General features: G+C 40.9%; 1 protein-coding gene across 4 annotated transcripts in view; it reads left to right on the top strand.

Moving 5' to 3' along the window:
- The window catches only part of NR2C1 (nuclear receptor subfamily 2 group C member 1), a 92,728-nt gene that overhangs the window by 46,398 nt on the left and 29,703 nt on the right, over positions 1-16,627 (top strand). For 3 of the 4 annotated variants that reach the window (XM_043968645.1, XM_043968646.1, XM_043968647.1), the window contains exons 5-9: positions 4,270-4,449; positions 8,017-8,164; positions 8,275-8,365; positions 13,433-13,617; positions 15,719-15,884. In XM_043968645.1, coding sequence (XP_043824580.1) covers positions 4,270-4,449; positions 8,017-8,164; positions 8,275-8,365; positions 13,433-13,617; positions 15,719-15,884 — 770 coding nt within the window. The remainder of the gene's footprint in view (positions 1-4,269; positions 4,450-8,016; positions 8,165-8,274; positions 8,366-13,432; positions 13,618-15,718; positions 15,885-16,627) is intronic. The other variant, XM_043968648.1, reaches the window with a different exon arrangement.

The raw sequence follows: 16,627 nt of genomic DNA, 5'->3' as shown, positions 1-16,627 counted from the left end.
TGTGCCATCATCTATTTTAAGATTTTTTTTTCCGATGAGGCAATTGGGGTTAAGTGACTTGTCCAGGGTCACACTGCTAGTAAGTGTTAAGTGTCTGAGGCCGGATTTGAACTCAGTTCCTCCTGACTCCAGGGCCGGTGCTTTATCCACTGCACCACCTAGCTGCCCCTGCCATCATCTATTTTAGAAGATAAAGAAGTAATGAAATTCTAGGAAGAACTCCACAGGATCCTCCACTCCAAGTCAATATTGACCTTGATACCCAGTGATATCAGTAATTAACTGGCCACAATGAAAAATGGGGAAAAATATGTTAGAAAATATGGTTTGCAATCCACGAATGAGAACAAAGGCTCAAACACTCCTAAGCTTGTGTATCATGGTTACTTTATTAAAGCAAACAGAACATCTTATTGATGACTTGTTTCCATTCACCTTTCTAACTTTTAGTCTCTTCGCATCTATGGATTCCTTCTCTACAGCCTTCAAAAACTCCTCTTCCTTGAAACATTACTGAGAATGACCATTCCTTCAAGCTGTTACCCTCTAGGTTTCTGCTCTTTGCAGTCTGGCTTCTTACTATCAGTCAATTGAATCGACTCTTCCAGAGTTACCAGTGACCATTTACTGATTAAATCTGATGGCCTTTCCTCAGTCTTCCTCCTTCTTGACCACCCTGTCTTCCTGGCTACTGCTTCCTGCTTATGTTTTGGGGACACTGGTTCTCTTTCTCCATCTTCATAACTGGCTCATCATCTATGCCATACTTCCTAAATGGGGCCAGGGTTGGGGGGAGTCTCCCAAGACTCTGTCCCGGTCCCTCTCTCTTCTCTCTTCTCTCTCTTCTCTCTCTCTCTCTCTCTCTCCCCCCCCCCCCAGCTCTTTTTTGGGTAACATCAAGGAGCTTCCTTGAGTTGAGTTATCACCTCTCTGCAGGTGATTCACAGAGCTATGTGTGCATCTCCAGCTTCTCTCCTGGGCTTCATTCTCACCTGTCCAACTTCTTACTGTCCATTTCAAATCGTATATCCCAGATTCTTCTCAAACAGAATGTGTCCTGAAGAAAAGTCATTATCTTTCCCCCAACTCCACTTCTCTTCCCAACTTTCCTATTTTTGTTGAAAGCATCCTCGTTCTTCTGTTCTCTAGGATTTATGACTTGGTTGTTTTTCTCCTCTCCTCACCCTCACTCACCCCACACCTCCAAACACATGTGCAAGCTTGCAGTTTCTTCCTAGGCTACATCTTTTCCCTCTTACTGTTTCTATCTACTCACACTACCAGCACCTTATTTCAGTTCCTCGTTACTTCTTGCCTAGATTATTGCAACAGATTCGTAATTGGTCTCCTTGTCTCCAGTTTCTACCCACTACAGTCTGTACTCCACACAGCTGCCAAAGTGCTTTTCCTTAAGTGCAGGTATGACCAGGTATGACTCCCTTCCTCAGTAAACTCTAGTGGCTCTTTCTTGTCTCTAAGATCAAATGTAAAATCCCCTGTTCAGCTTTAGCTTTTGATGACCTACTTCTGTTCTTTCTTCCCAGCCTCATTTTATAGTACATCCCCCATACTCTGTGATCTGGACAAATGGCTCTTTTTGCACCTCTAAGATAATTGTGATTTTAGAAATTTATTGTTTGATGTTTATAATTGAGAGGATTCCTCTATGGAGCCCCTTGAGCTGAGTGATCCTAAGACCATAAACAGAGAATCTGTGACAGCCAAGCTGTACTTGTCCATTGTCCTTCCTCCCTTATTCTGATCCTGTGTCAAATATGTAAAGAGTCACAGCTCCTGATTGGATCAGGCTCCTGGCCTAATCCAGTGGCTGCATGCCAATATTCACTTTTAGGGTCTCTAGTCACACATTTGGGCCCTCATTTCTGGTCCCAGTTAGGAAACTTCCCCAAGTGAGTCTGGTATAGATAAGTGACCTTAGAATATCCCTACCACATCTGGGTCTGATTAGGAACGCTCCCTCCTGTGTCCAGCATCATTTAACCTTTCTCAGCCAAACCTAATTTTAAAGTTTTTGCCTCTGTACATATCTACTTCCCCTGAGTGACATGACCATGTGTGACTGAATCTCTGTCTTGGTTACCATCGTGTGTGTGTGTGTGTGTGTGTGTGTGTGTGTGTGTGTATTTATTGCCGTACATTAATAAAATTCATGCTTGTAGCAGCTTCTCAAGTACCAATTTTCTCTAAGTCCTTGGATCTGGATCTTTGGTCTAACCTGGGCCATGAGGCCAAATAGAGCATCCTCCCACATAGAGCTCTGTCTTCCATCTCTCTACCTTTTTACTGTGTGTCTGCCATACCTCTGACTCAGAGGTTCCCTCTTAATGACAAAGCCCAAGTGCTGTCTCTTTTGCGGGAAGGTTTTAGATCCAAAAGCTGGTACCCTTCCTATATACCTACTTTGTTTGATTTTGTTCTTATCCTATTTACATTTATTCCGTATATACTTACTGATGCACTTGTCCCCTCCGTTACAAGTTAGAATTTAAGTTTCTTAGAGGGAAAGAACTGTTGTATTTTTGTCTTTGTATCTCTATTGCTTAGGATAATGGTGCAGTTGGTGTTAGTATTAAATTGGATTGAGTGCAAGCTCTTTGAGGGCAAGGACTGTTATATTTTTGTCTTTGTATTCTCAGTACTTTGCATGGTTTCTGGCCCATAGCCCTTAAATAATAAATAAATTGTTATTAATAAATAATAAATTTTCCAGGACTTTGCTTTTAATTACTTAGAGTTTAATTTGTTAAATTATTTTAAAATTTATATTGTTGAAGTCATGTGTATTTTCTTGGTTCTACCTATTTTACTCTTCTTCAGTTCATATAAGTCTTCCACTTTCATGAATACTTTCCTCAGGAAAAGAGTTACGGATGTTTTTTGTGCCAAAAGCACCCTAACCAATGCCATTGATTCTGGAAAATACAAATGAATAGTAGTAAAGACTTTGACTGTCTTCATTTCTTACCAAAGTTTAACTGACATAAAGCGGTTGTGCCAGTGAGTAGGCTTTATTCTCTTTGGATATCTGAACTGAACTAGAAGACCTGTCAGCGCTGTGTCAGATGTCCTGTGCATATTGAACCTCCTCCCCCAAACCACAGGACCTCCTTCACGAGAGTCATAGTCACTAAAAGGAGTCGGCTTTTGTCTCCCTACAATAGAAAAAATAGAAGGAACAAAGAATGCATGGGTTCTAGATGATGCCCTTTACCTGGATGGGCCAGCCTATAAAGTTAGTCCGTCATTCAGTATCTTAGAAAGATAGATAATGAGCTGGGCCAAGTACTGAGTAAGAGAAAGATTAGGCTGAATTTCACTGGGGAAACAGGGAGGCACTTGGAGTATTTCCTGCCACTAAATAGCCATCTTTTAAACACCAGATGAGGAGGCTTTATGGCTATGAATCGGGGAGTACCAGCGTCTTAGAAGACTCAAAATTGCAGATGGCTTAAAGGGCAGTGGGAAGGCACATGATAGGGTCTTTTACCAAGGATAGCTTGTGTATAAAAGATATCATGAAGGGCATGTCTGGTTAGAAAAGAGTAGGTGCCAGTCATGTAGGCAGACTGAGGGAGGATCGATATGATAAACAGCCTTAGCTGTTGTATTGGGACCTACAGAATGTCAAGAGAGCCAGAGGAAGGCCTCTGGCATGTTGGATAGATGCTCCAGAAGACTGGGGAAGAATCATGGATAAGAATCGAATATAACCACAAAGCAAGGATGGATTGCAATTACCCCCGGTAGAAAGGATGACCCAAATGTTGAGGTGTTGGGCTTGTTGAAGTTTTCATATGTTATATTTTACTCTAATTATTTCCTTTTATAAATTATCCAAATGAACTGGGGAATGTACATTGTCCAAAAATGGTACAACTGTAATCATGGATCATGATGTTAATATGTGTAGATCTTAATCAGTTATTCTGAAGCCATATGCTCATTTTTTTTTTGTATTTCAAGTACCAGTTGGTATTTTTTTCCTTTTCACGTTCAGTTTTATGACCCAATAGCCATTCCTTAAGAATATATGATTAAACCAATAGTTCCTGAGAATGTACTATTTAGCTGTCAATTGATCTCATCTGAAGATCATGTTTATGTTCCTTTTATGATAAGCATTAATTTTCTACACATAATGAAATTCTGTATACTAAACCCAATGTTTCATTACCAGCATTTCAGGTGTCAAACACCCTTTTTAGATATAACAGCAATTTTAAAGGAATCATATGCTTTTGTATCTAGGTCGTCATTATGGAGCAGTAACCTGTGAAGGCTGCAAGGGATTTTTTAAAAGAAGTATCCGGAAAAATTTAGTATATTCGTGTCGAGGATCCAAGGACTGTATTATCAACAAACACCACCGAAACCGTTGTCAATACTGCAGGTTACAGAGATGCATTGCATTTGGAATGAAACAAGACTGTATGTATAAGCATGGATTGTCAAAGAAATGAGTAGAAAAGTCATTGTGGATAGTCTTAGAAAAAGCTGAACTGCAGATTACTTTCATTAACATGGGAAGACCTCCAGCTTCCATGGCTCAAACTTCCATGGTTCGGGCTTATTGAAAGTTTGAAGCCTTCATTTAGTGTGGAAATAACCAGACATTTGTGCTGCAGTAGCACAGAAATCATTTTGTCTAGCACAGTGCCTTCCATGTAGTGGGTGCTTGATAAGTATTTTCTGGATTAAATTGATTGACTTTGCAGCCATAAACCTGGAACTAAAACTCTAATGATGTGACTGTTACATATGTTTCTTATCTTCAGCGCTGATTAAAAGTAATCATTAATTGTTAAAGTAAAGTAAAGGTAATCATTAATTTTTACAAATAGCACTTTGTAATATCAGAATTGTTCATAAGCATGTACTTTTTTTTGACACATTCCTGTGATATAAGTGGGAAGCTTTTCAAGACAAGGGGTAAAACTGGTAAAACATTTAAGTTACTTGTCAGAAATTTCCCCACTGTCCACAGCAGGGGGTTTTGGAATCCTAGAATCTTAGATCAGGAAGGGACTTTAAATTTCATCTAATCCAGGAGGCAGCTAGGTGGCGCAGTGAATAAAGCACCAGCCCTGGAGTCAGGAGGACCTGAGTTCAAATCCAGCCTCAGACACTTGACACTTACTAGCTGTGTGACCCTGGGCAAGTCACTTAACCCCAACTGCCTCACTAAAAACAAAAACAAAAACAAATTTCATCTAATCCAATCTCCTAGCTCAGACAGAAACCTCCTCTACAATAGCACTATTAGGTGACTGTCTAGTCTCTGCTTGGACATTTCTAGTGACAAGAGGAACACAAGGGAGCTTGTGTTTACATTCTGAGATCACCTTGAGTCTTAGAGAATTATTATTATTTTGGGGGAGGCAATTGGGGTTAAGTGACTTGCCCAGGGTCACACAGCTAGTAAGTGTCAAGTGTCTGAGGCTGGATTTGAACTCAGGTACTCCTGATTCCAGGGCCGGTGCTCTATCCACTGTGCCACCTAGCTGTCCCAAGTCTTGGAGAATTTACATACACACACACACACACACACACACACACACACACACACACACACACAGAGCATAGAATGTTGGAATTAAAAGAGACCTTAGCAAATATCTAGTGTGTCCTCATTTAAGAGCTGCCATGGCCTAGACAGGGGAAGTGTCTTGCCTAAAATCATACAGGTAATAAAAGCAAATCTTCTGAGTCCTGGCTGAACATATTGTACTATTTACAACATTTGGTAGAATAAGTCACATTTTCCTCCCTATCAAACCACACCCAGGTTGTGTTTATGAAGCCCAAATCTTCTGCTTTTATCCATTGGTCATAGCACTACCGTCTGGCAGTAAGCAGGATAAATCTTAATTCCTTTTCAATATGACACTTCTTTAAATACCTGAAGACAGCTTTCCAGCCATTGTCCCTCCTACCCAAACTGGTGCAAATCTTATTTTCTTGTAACTAACAGCATCCTTAGTTCCTTCCATCATAATCTTTAGGATCCCTCTCTATTCTTTTTTTTTTTTTTGGTGAGGCAATGAGGGTTAAGTGACTTGCCCAGGGTCACACAGCTAGTAAGTGTTAAGTGTCTGAGGCTGGATTTGAACTCGGGTCCTCCTGACTCCAGGGCCGGTGCTCTATGCACTGCGCCACCGAGTTGCCGCCCCCCCCCCCCCCCATTCTTCAACTCCTCTCTACCCTTAAACTTTTCTGTGGTCACTCCAAGCTTCTTGCTTTAATTGACATGTGGTTTCTGCATAAAAAGAGCATAGTTCTTGAAATGCCTTTTAAACTGTAAGGTCCCGGAGGGCAGGGACCAGGTCCTATTTGTCTCCCTTAGCTCCTAATAGTGATCTGTACAAGAATTTCTTAAAGTTCCTACTATGTACTAGGTGCTGGGGAAACAAAGACAAAACCAAACTGTTCCTGCCCTCAAGGAGCTGACATTCTTGTGGAAGAGACAACATGCAGCTGTAAGGGATGTGGGAAATTGAGGCAGGGTAATCTTGGGGCCTAGAGGAAGCCCTGTTGGGGAGTGGACTCAGAAGGCCCCATGAAGAGGAGAACTTGAGCTGAGTTTTATAGGAAACCAGGGATTCTTCTTTTTCTCATTCTTTCCCCACAATCTCTTGACCCCAAGACCAAGAGGAAGAGTTTCTATACTCATTGCATTCCCACTATGTTTTCCGAATTATTTTTCTGTACTATCCCACCTTAAAGGTCAATGCTATCACGTTATGCCGTCCATCTCGTCTGCTTTTCGACTTCTGTGATGTTTCACTTCTAGGTCTCCTACCCGTCTCCTTCAGTGACTAGAACTTGACTCAGTCTTCCTCTCCGATCCATCTCCTGCCATCTTCCTTAGGGACTTCACTATTCATCTTGTCAAAGAACCCTTTTCAGCACTCACTCAGTACTCCTCAGCATACCCAACTCTAGACCCTGCTTTGACCACACGTCTTCTGTCTTAGCATATGAAATTTAGAAATGCTGGGCATAGAAGTGTTATGGCCTTGCTACGACCTCCTATCTTTTTACATTTCCCTTTTTCTTCACTCCTGATATTCATACTCTTCCCTATCATACTGGCCTCTGACCCTTGGATGCCCCTCCTTGTTGCCTGGTTTGTCTCCCCAAGTCTCCCTTCAATTGCCTTTATGACCAGTCTTGATCCCCCTCATTGCCAGTTTGGTCATTTACTAGCAACTTTTCAAGAATGCCATCCTTTCCCACCTTATCTCATTATCTTTTCTCATTCTTTCCTCCATCCTCCCTTTCCTTATTCCTTACCAAGGCTAATCCCTCTTCTTGTACCTTTGATGATGCTACTCCATCTTATTTCTCCTAGAAACTTGATATATCCATCATCCTTCTTCTCTAGTTTATCTTGAATCTCTCCCTTTCCCTCTTTCTTGGCTCCTTTGCTGGAACTACTGTCCTATGTCTCTTCTCCCTTTTACTGTCAAATCTATTGAAAAAATAATCCACACCCATTGCTGCTACTGGCTTATCTCCCACTCATTTTTCAGGCCTTTATACTTTGCATTCTCTGCTGAAAACTTTTCCCGACAAAGGCCACCAGTGGCCTCTATATTTTTAAATCCTTTTCTTCCGTCTCCATCCTGGACTCTACTGTGGTATTTGGCACTATTGTCCACCCTCCATTTTTTTATCCTTTGGCTTGGGAGTTAATATTCCTTCCTGGTTCTCCCAGCTCTTGAACTGCTTCTCTTCTGCCTCCTTATCTGATTTCCCCCATTTTTTTTTTCCTTCCCCTTCATGTTTTCAGACAAAATTGGTATGTTGGAATAAATTTATTGTAAGATTGGTTGCATTCTTTAGGGGAGGAATTTGGAGGTAATTTCTTATGTTTTGGGGTTCTCTGTCAGTTTCAGTTGTGCTAACCATTTCCCCCATTAAGACCACCTCTTCTGCATTTATAACTTCAGAAATTCTCAGTTGTGTTATAAATGTTTAACTTTTTTTTTCTAGCTGTTCAGTGTGAAAGGAAACCTATTGAAGTATCACGAGAAAAATCTTCCAATTGTGCAGCTTCAACAGAAAAAATTTACATCCGAAAAGATCTTCGAAGTCCATTGGCTGCAACCCCAACTTTTGTAACAGATAATGAAACAACCAGGTACAGTGTGGTGTGCTGTGGTGGGGTGTGGAAGCCCATCCATGTGAAATCTCTTTGGGTTTTCTTTCCTCCCAGAGGAAAGGGGCTGATATGCCTGTTTGTCACACCAGGTCTGCGGGGCTGCTGGATTCTGGAATGTTTGTGAATATTCATCAGTCTGGAATCAAGTCGGAGTCAGCCATGCTGATGACCCCTGACAAGGTGAGTGGATCGCTACAAGACTCATTTAGAATTACTCTCCAAGGTTTTGAAGCTTTTCCATTACATTTGTATCTTGGCATCAGTTTTCCCAGGATGCTTGGTCTTAGATCATCAGTTAATCAGTCAACCAACAAGCATTTAAGTGCCTATTCTGTGCCAGGAACTGTTAGGCCCTGGGGATACAATATGAAGAGCTAAACAATCTCTGTTCCCAAGGAAGTTTCATTCTAATGGAGAGACAAGGGTGTGTGTGTGTGTGTGTGTGTGTGTGTGTGTGTGTGTGTGTGTGTGTGTGTGTGTGTGTGTGTGTGCGCGCGCGCGCGTACATACATGTGTGGCATACATACATATATATACATACATAATATACAGCAGAATAAATATAAAAAGAATAAATACATGGTCATTAAATAGAAAATAGCTCGGGAGGAAGGGCATGAGCAGTTATGGGGTGTTGGAAAGACCATTTAAAAGATAATGTTTAGGGCAGCTAGGTGGCTCAGTGGATAAAGCACCAGCCCTGGATTCAGGAAGACCTAAATTCAAATTTGGTCTCAGATACTTGGCACTTACCAGCTGTGTGACCCTGGGCAAGTCACCTAACCCTTATTGCCCCGCAGAAAGATAAAAATAAAAAAGAGAATGTTTAAGCTGTGCCTTGAAGCAAGGGACTCTGGGATCAAGGGGAAGGGAAAGTGTGTCCCAGGCCTGGGGGATAGCCAGGTACAAAGGCATGGAGACTGGAGATGGGTTGTCATATGGGAGAAAGGATGAAGGAATAAAGCATCTATTAAGCTCTTACTGTGTGCAGAGCCCTGTGCCAAGCTATGGGGCCACAAATAGAAAAGTCAGGTAGTCCCTGCTCTGCCCAGGGTCACCCTTTAATGGGGGAGAAAATGCATGGAAGGTCTCAGGTCCTTCAGTGCAGCAGCAAACCCAGTGGTTGTGCCTCTTCTTTAATGTCCTTTCCACTGGTAAAATCCTATCACTCTAATGTTGAACCATTTGACAGGGCTGAGGACTTTGATGATAAGAGCCTTGTCTTTTGGCTCTGTGGCCGCTGCAGCTGTGGCTGGGGAGGCCACGTCTGCACTGGGCCTGCGTCCCAGGATGACGGCTGAGGGCACCATGCTGGAAGCTCGGCTGTGCCTGGGGCTCTTGGGTCAGGCATCTGGGCTGTCTCCCATCAGGATCTGAAGGGAGGTCGTGATCGTGGCGGTGATTTGTGACTTGTCTGGTGCGCTGTCTCCTGTTCCTCCCTCAGGCTCCCTTGCTGCTTCAGTGAGGCTGGCTTACCTGCCTTGTGTGTGGCCACTGGCACAGACAGAAGCCCAGCTTGGCTGGATCCCCAAGCGTATGAAAAGAAGTAATGAGGAATGTGTGGAAAGAGAGGCTAGGCCAGGCTATGAAGAGATTGAAATGTTCAACAGAGGAATTCATACTTGACCCCAGTGGTATTGACATGGGTGGGTGGGTCTGGTTCTTAGGTATTCCTCAGTAAATGAATTATACATTTGCACACAGTCCAATCAGAATTAAAATAACCTTTATTACTTTAGTCAAAGACTTAGCCTCTCAGCAAGGAAAAACAAGTTCAAAAGCATTTCCTCAAAAGCCAGAAGGAAGGGAAAGCTTTTATACAGGATAGACTGGGGGGGAGGAGGGGACTTGGTATTACATTTCCTGAACTCTGGGGTCAAAGGTTACAGGCTTTGGGGGTTGGGGGAGTGCTTGTCACATTGCTGAGCCCTGGGGTAGAGAGGTACTTCTGATAGGATAATTATGACCTCTGGGATTCTCCCTGTCTCCTGGCTCCAGCCAGGTAGTAGACAGACCTGGTTAACATTCCTGTTATAAACTTTTATCTCCCCTCACTTCCTCTGCATGTCTGTCCTGATATCTAGTTGATCAGTCTAAGCTTTTATAGCCCCTTGATTCCTTGATGTGTTTATCTGGCAAGTTCATCATTTTTCCCAGGGAGAGCTTCCCGGGCCCTGCTGCATCTTTTTGTTTCTCATAGGAAAAACCCGTTCTGATTGATTGCAGCCCCGTGTCAGTATCACAGAGCTTCATCTCTCCATTCCTAGTGCCAACACCCCAATTGGCTTTACCTCTTTCCAGGATTCTTCCTATAACCTCCTCATTGGACCTCTCGCTTCCATTTTGTCTTCTTCCAAAGCCCAGAGCTAGCCATGCTGCAGCCCTCCTTGAGAAGTTTCTGTGCTTCCCTGCTGCCTCCAGCCTCCCCTTCTGTTTTTCCTTTACGTTGTTCTCCTTCTCTTCATGTACTCTATGTTTTACCCAAATTCTGTCTCCATGTCATTTCATAGGCTGACCAGCATGCCTAGAGCATCCTTCCAGTTCATTGCTGCATCTAAGAAGCTTTATTTTCCTTTAGATCTAAAGTTCAGGTGTCCCCTTCCAGCAGAAGTCTTTCCTCATGTTGGTAGGCTCTCCCTTCTCCAGTGATGTCTTTTATATGTAGAATGCAAGCTTCTTGAGGACAGGGCCTTTCTCATTTTGTCTTTATAGCTCCAGGACCTAGTGCAGAGTAAGTACTTAATAAATAAATGCTGGTTCAGCAAATGGATTCTGTAAGTTGGCAATAGATATGTTTGATACTCCGCAAGAGGAGTTTTCGCTTCAATTTAGAAAGTGAAAACATTTGTTATGAATGCTCTTAAGATTTATTAATGCTTCTTTTGCATTCATACGGTTATTCGAGTGCTGCCATGCTTTATGATTACCAATATTTCAAGTAGAAAGATTCTTGGAATGTGAAATAACTACTTATATTGCTTATCACAAAATACCAAGCAATACTGACAGTTGAATAAGGAATGAAAATGAGATTTGGATGTGATTATATTCCAAGGTGACTGCAGTTTAGAAGAGCGATTGCGAAATTTATTCTCTAAGACTTTGAGGGGAATGGAAAGAAGAAAGTAGAATGAACCAGATTGTTTAAGCTAGGCATAGCCTTTAAAAAAAGCAGTAAATTGTTATGCTGGCTAGAAAATGAGCTTTGTTTGGAGGGCTAAGATTTTAAAATACTAACCTTTGAAAGTTTATTTCTGGAGCTCGTGATTAGGCAAACAAATCCTTGTTCAAAATGGCAGTGGGCATCTTCACATAGGGCATAGCTTGGTATTAAAAATGACTGTTCTGAAGTGAGCAGAGGTGGGAGGACGTTGTGCATAGTGACAGCAGTATTGTTCAGTGAGCAATTGTGAATGACTTAACTACCCTCAGCAATGCAATGATCCAAGACAATCCCAAGGGACTAATGATGAAGCTTACTATCCACCCCCGTAGAAAGAACTGATAAAAAGATCACTTGTGGATTGTACATATATAACCTGATTGCGGTCTTGTGGAGGGGGGAAGAAAGGGAGGGAGGGAGAAAAATTTGGAACTCTAAATCTTATGAAAATGAATGTTGAAAACTACCCTTATATGTAACTGGAAAAATAAAATAAATGTTTGTTGCATGTGAAAAAAAAAATGACTGTTCTATCCACATTGTCCATTTCCTTACACTGGCAAAAACACGACCAGATGCTTTTAAGAATCCTTGACAATGGGGGCAGCTAGGTGGTGCAGTGGATAGAGCACCGGCCCTGGATTCAGGAGTACCTGAGTTCAAATCCGGCCTCAGACACTTGACACTTACTAGCTGTGTGACCCTGGGCAAGTCACTTAACCCCCATTGACCTGCCAAAAAAAAAAAAAAAGAATCCTTGACAGCAATAACTTGAAAATTCAATGGAAAGAAGTATTGTATACAAGAACTCCATGTTCAGTAGAAACAAGATGTGTGCTCCCCATTTCTTAGAGAAGGAAATCAGAATTGTTCTCTGATAAATGAGGAAACCACAAACACCTTAACTACTGGGGCTGGGATATGATTTTAAAAACAAAGTCTGGTAGTTTTTTGACTAGAGATTGAAAAGTAAATATTAATTAATTAGTGGACTCTTTGCTTTTCAAGAATCCTGTTTCTTTCCAATCCCCTTCACCAAAACATATCCAAAACACCCCACAAACACACATACATACACATACATGCACCCACATAGCAATCTACCATCATTTAGTTTGTAAATAAGGATTTTTTTCACCCTAAGAGGCTTTTTCACATAAACTACAAGTTGGGCATTTTTTGCCATCTCTAAGGGTTGGTTGATAATTCACCTGGAGAATAGAAGATTTGCACAGGGTAGGAATACGATGGCATCTTCAGGTAAGATCACAACATCATAAATTTAGAGCTGGAAGGGACCTCAGAGGTCATTTAGCCTGGTTGCCTCATTTTATAGACCAGAAAGTGGAGGTCCAGAGTGGTTCAACATTTTGCCTGAGGCCACAGAAGTAGTGAGTTTCACAGAACCAGCATTTAAACCCACATCATCAGAGGCTGGCACATGGAAGTGAGATTAGCCCTGTTTTTTCTTCTTGGGTCCCAGAAAGCACAACTTGGAGCGGTAGATGTGGAAACAACAGAGAATCCTATTTTTGTTTGATGTAAAGAAAAACTTTACTATCTCAAAGTTGAATGGACTTCCTGAGAAGGGAGCAGGCTTAAAGGTCTTCAACAAAAGTTCGGATTACCACCTATCAGCTGTGTTGTAGAGAGGATTCTTGTGCAGGTATGGGTTGGACTGCATAGCTCCTGGCATCCCAAGGCAGCCTTAGAGTTGGAATCCCATCCCTTTCAGATATTTAATAGTGATACGACTTTTGGGAAGTCGCTTGACCTCATCTCTAAAATGGGCATTATAATAGTTGTGCTAATTACCTCATAGGTTATTGGTGAAGAAGCACTTTATAAAATGTCGGTTCTTTTACAGCGTTAAGATTCTGGGATGGTTTCTGTCTTTTTCTTTGGTCCGTTGAGATGAAATAGGTGAAAGCATTTCTCAAACTTTGGGGCTGTTCTCTTTAATTTAGAATTTGCATCCAGTTATATCCCCACTATGTCTCTGCATATTTCAGAGCATGAAGTTGATGAACACCAGGAAGAAGAGATTACTAATGCAAGTTATTTCCTTTTGATTTTTTTTAAAGGCTGAATCATGTCAGGGAGATTTAAGTACACTGGCCAGTGTGGTAACATCATTAGCAAATCTTGGCAAAACAAAGGATATTTCACAAAGTAGTCCTGAGCTCTCAATGATCGAAAGCTTAAGTAATGGAGACACATCATTATCAGACATTCAGCATGAGATGCAGACCAGCAGCGATGTGACGAGGTAAGGCTTCTGTTACACCATTAAGGGTGAAGGATCACTGATGTATTTTCAGTAAGAATTGTATTAATAAATTTCATTTTAAAAATTGTACACAAGGAAACAATATGTCTGTTCAGAAAGATTTGTGACGATTATACACACACATATATATAGCATATGGGGCTCATTAAGCATTTAGAGAAAAATTTCATGTCGTGCAGTGTTGCCAAATCTAACAAATTACTATTTTACTAGATAACGATAGTAAAGTATGTATGTGGGAAACATTGGAAATACCTTAAGAGTTGTTTTACTTTTCCCAGGCTGATAATTGGGTTCTGGTCTTTCAGAATATTTGATTAAACATCTCATTTTGTGCATGTGTATATGTAGAAAGGAAATTAATCACAATATCATAGATTTAGATCTGGAAGGGTCCTCAGAGGCCATCACGTCCAACCCCCTCGTTTTACAGAGGAAAAAATTGAGATTCAGAGTGGGTAAGGACTAGCCCAAGGTCATGTAGGTATTAGTGACAGACTCAGGATTTGAACCTGGGTTTCAGCTCCCAAGTCTAGTTTTTTCTTATGTCATATCTGGAAAAGTTTTAACGGTATCTTACTCTTGGCAGTGTGGAGTAAAATGTTTTTCCTTGTTTTCATGATCTTTTTTGGGGGAAGAAAAAACTATTTTTTAAAAAAGTATTTTTTCAGTTTATCAAAGATACTTTTAGAAAATCAAATTTCTTTTTCATCTCTTTTTGAAAATTAGTTTTAAAAAATCTGTTATGAAAGTCCAGTTTTTTTACTTAAAAGTTCAGTGTCAATACATAAGGGTTGGGAAAGCTAATTGGGGCTTCTGATGTCTTTCTCTGTATGATTCCAAATATTGAGAAAACCATGCTTTAAGGTGCTAAATTTATACAAATATGGTTGAATGAATTTCCCATTCCTAAGCATCTCTGGAAGACCCCGTACTGTAAAAAGACAGGCTGAGCAGCTGAGGATCATGGGTAGAGGAATTTAGCCTGCAGAAAAGAGGACTTAGAGAAACATGATAGCTTTTTCCAAGTGCAATAATTGAGATATTTGAAGGACACTCGTGTGGAGTAGTAATGAGCTGTATTTCATGTGGCATCAGGGGAGAGGAAAAGGCCCACTGAATGGCTCCAGGAAGGCAGATTTGAGCTCGTGAAAAGGAGAGCAAGCTTTCCCCCAAATTAGAGCTGTCCAAAAATGGAACAATCCGTCTCAGTTATGATTATTATCATTATTAGTTCTGTGATCTAGAAAACATGCGGTGTGTGTTGTCTCGTTAGATCTGTGCTCCCCAACGAGGCATTAAGATTTCTGTGATTGAAAGGGTTTAAGCAGAGGTTAGCTGTCATAGGGGAGATTCAAGAATCAGGCAAGGAGTTGGGCTCAGCTCTTGCCCAGGCCCTTAAAGTTCTGTTACTTTCTAAGTCACAGTTTATGGACATGGCATCTCAGGTGATTATAATTTTATGTTTAGATATAACCATGTACACTTTACAAATTCACATCACACTGAATAAGATAAAATTCAGTGGTACCGAGGCTTTGCTATTTTCTTCCATGATTAAAGGGCTCCTCAGGAGGTTGTTTATTGTATCTTGAATCTAACACTGTATCAGACTTGAATCCTTATGAGATCATTTGTGCACTAGCCATATGTTCCAGATATATGGTATTCAATTTTTCTAACTTTAAATTAAGATGACTTCTTTCCCCCTCATCCTCATAAAGTTGCTGTAGCTTTTATATACCTTTCTAAAGAATTTTTGTGGAAAATAAATGCAGTGACCCCAGATTTTGAAGAGAAATCTTCTCCAAAATATCTGTTCCTTGAATATATATGTCTTAAAGGGCCTTCTTTAATTTGATGGTATTTTTAGCCCATATCTAATTCGCAAAAAAAAATGTGTCCTTATGTATGAACCTTTGCCTCTTTGGATGGTTACCAGAGGGAAAACTGGCAGTTTGGCCCCCAAGGTGCTATTTTTTAAATGATGCCCTAATAAGTTTTAGCATCCGAATTGTACATGTATTTCTTTCTGTTATAGAGTTTGGCATTGCTCACTACTTGAGATCTCTCATTGTAGGGCATTTGACACCCTTGCAAAAGCACTAAACCCAGGGGAGAGTGCAGCATGTCAGAGTTCAGTAGAAAGCATGGAAGCGAGCGTACACCTGATGGCTGGAGAGGCGAGCATGAATATCGTCGAAGTAGAGGGACCACTTCTCAGCGATGCACATGTAGCTTTCAGGGTATTTGTCCCCTTTTTTCTAAATTTACAACGTGTTCTTAACTCTTCAGCCTCATTTTAACCCTTGCCCAACTTCAAAGGTATTGTAGTGTTTTTTCTCCTGTTTTTGAAGTTAGTCAAACCTTTCATAGTAGCAATAATGTCATCTTTTAAAAGCATATCTGTCTATGGAGGGGTGTCCCTAATAGCACATTCTGTTTACAAACAAGCTTATCAACAGTGCACTTTATGGGGTTCGTGTGCATGTGACTTTATGTAAAAGTTAAGCTTACTACATATTTGAACATGGACTGTTAACGGCTTGGTATGTATTGGCATTCATGTTCTGATGAACTGATAACTGCTTTTGTTCAATGGCTACCTTCTTCCTCTTTCAGAAAAGATACATCCAAACCTAAGATATTTGGCTGTATAGTCACTGTACGAAGCACATAATCTTCTATGTGATTCCAAGCAAAGCTTGAACTCCTCCCTCGGTTACATTTCTCAGTAGATGCTATTCAGAGTAATTGCTTCTGAACACCGTTACAGAGAAGTAGAGATCGAAAATAGCCGCCATTACTGTGGATTCTGAGTTTTTTAGATCTTTCAAAATTCTGAAACCTTTTATGGTCGGCGCAAAAGAGGATGCATTTATGGCAACTTGCTATCAACACCTATAAAACCCATTATAACTTAAGAAACAGAGGGATAGACAATAGTTCATCTAGTATAAGGTTTTAATTTTTTTAATTTTTCAACTTT

This window comes from Dromiciops gliroides, chromosome 5 (assembly GCF_019393635.1).
Source record: "Dromiciops gliroides isolate mDroGli1 chromosome 5, mDroGli1.pri, whole genome shotgun sequence".
NCBI classification, from domain to species: domain Eukaryota; kingdom Metazoa; phylum Chordata; class Mammalia; order Microbiotheria; family Microbiotheriidae; genus Dromiciops; species Dromiciops gliroides.
This window is presented reverse-complemented; position numbering and strand designations above follow the sequence as displayed.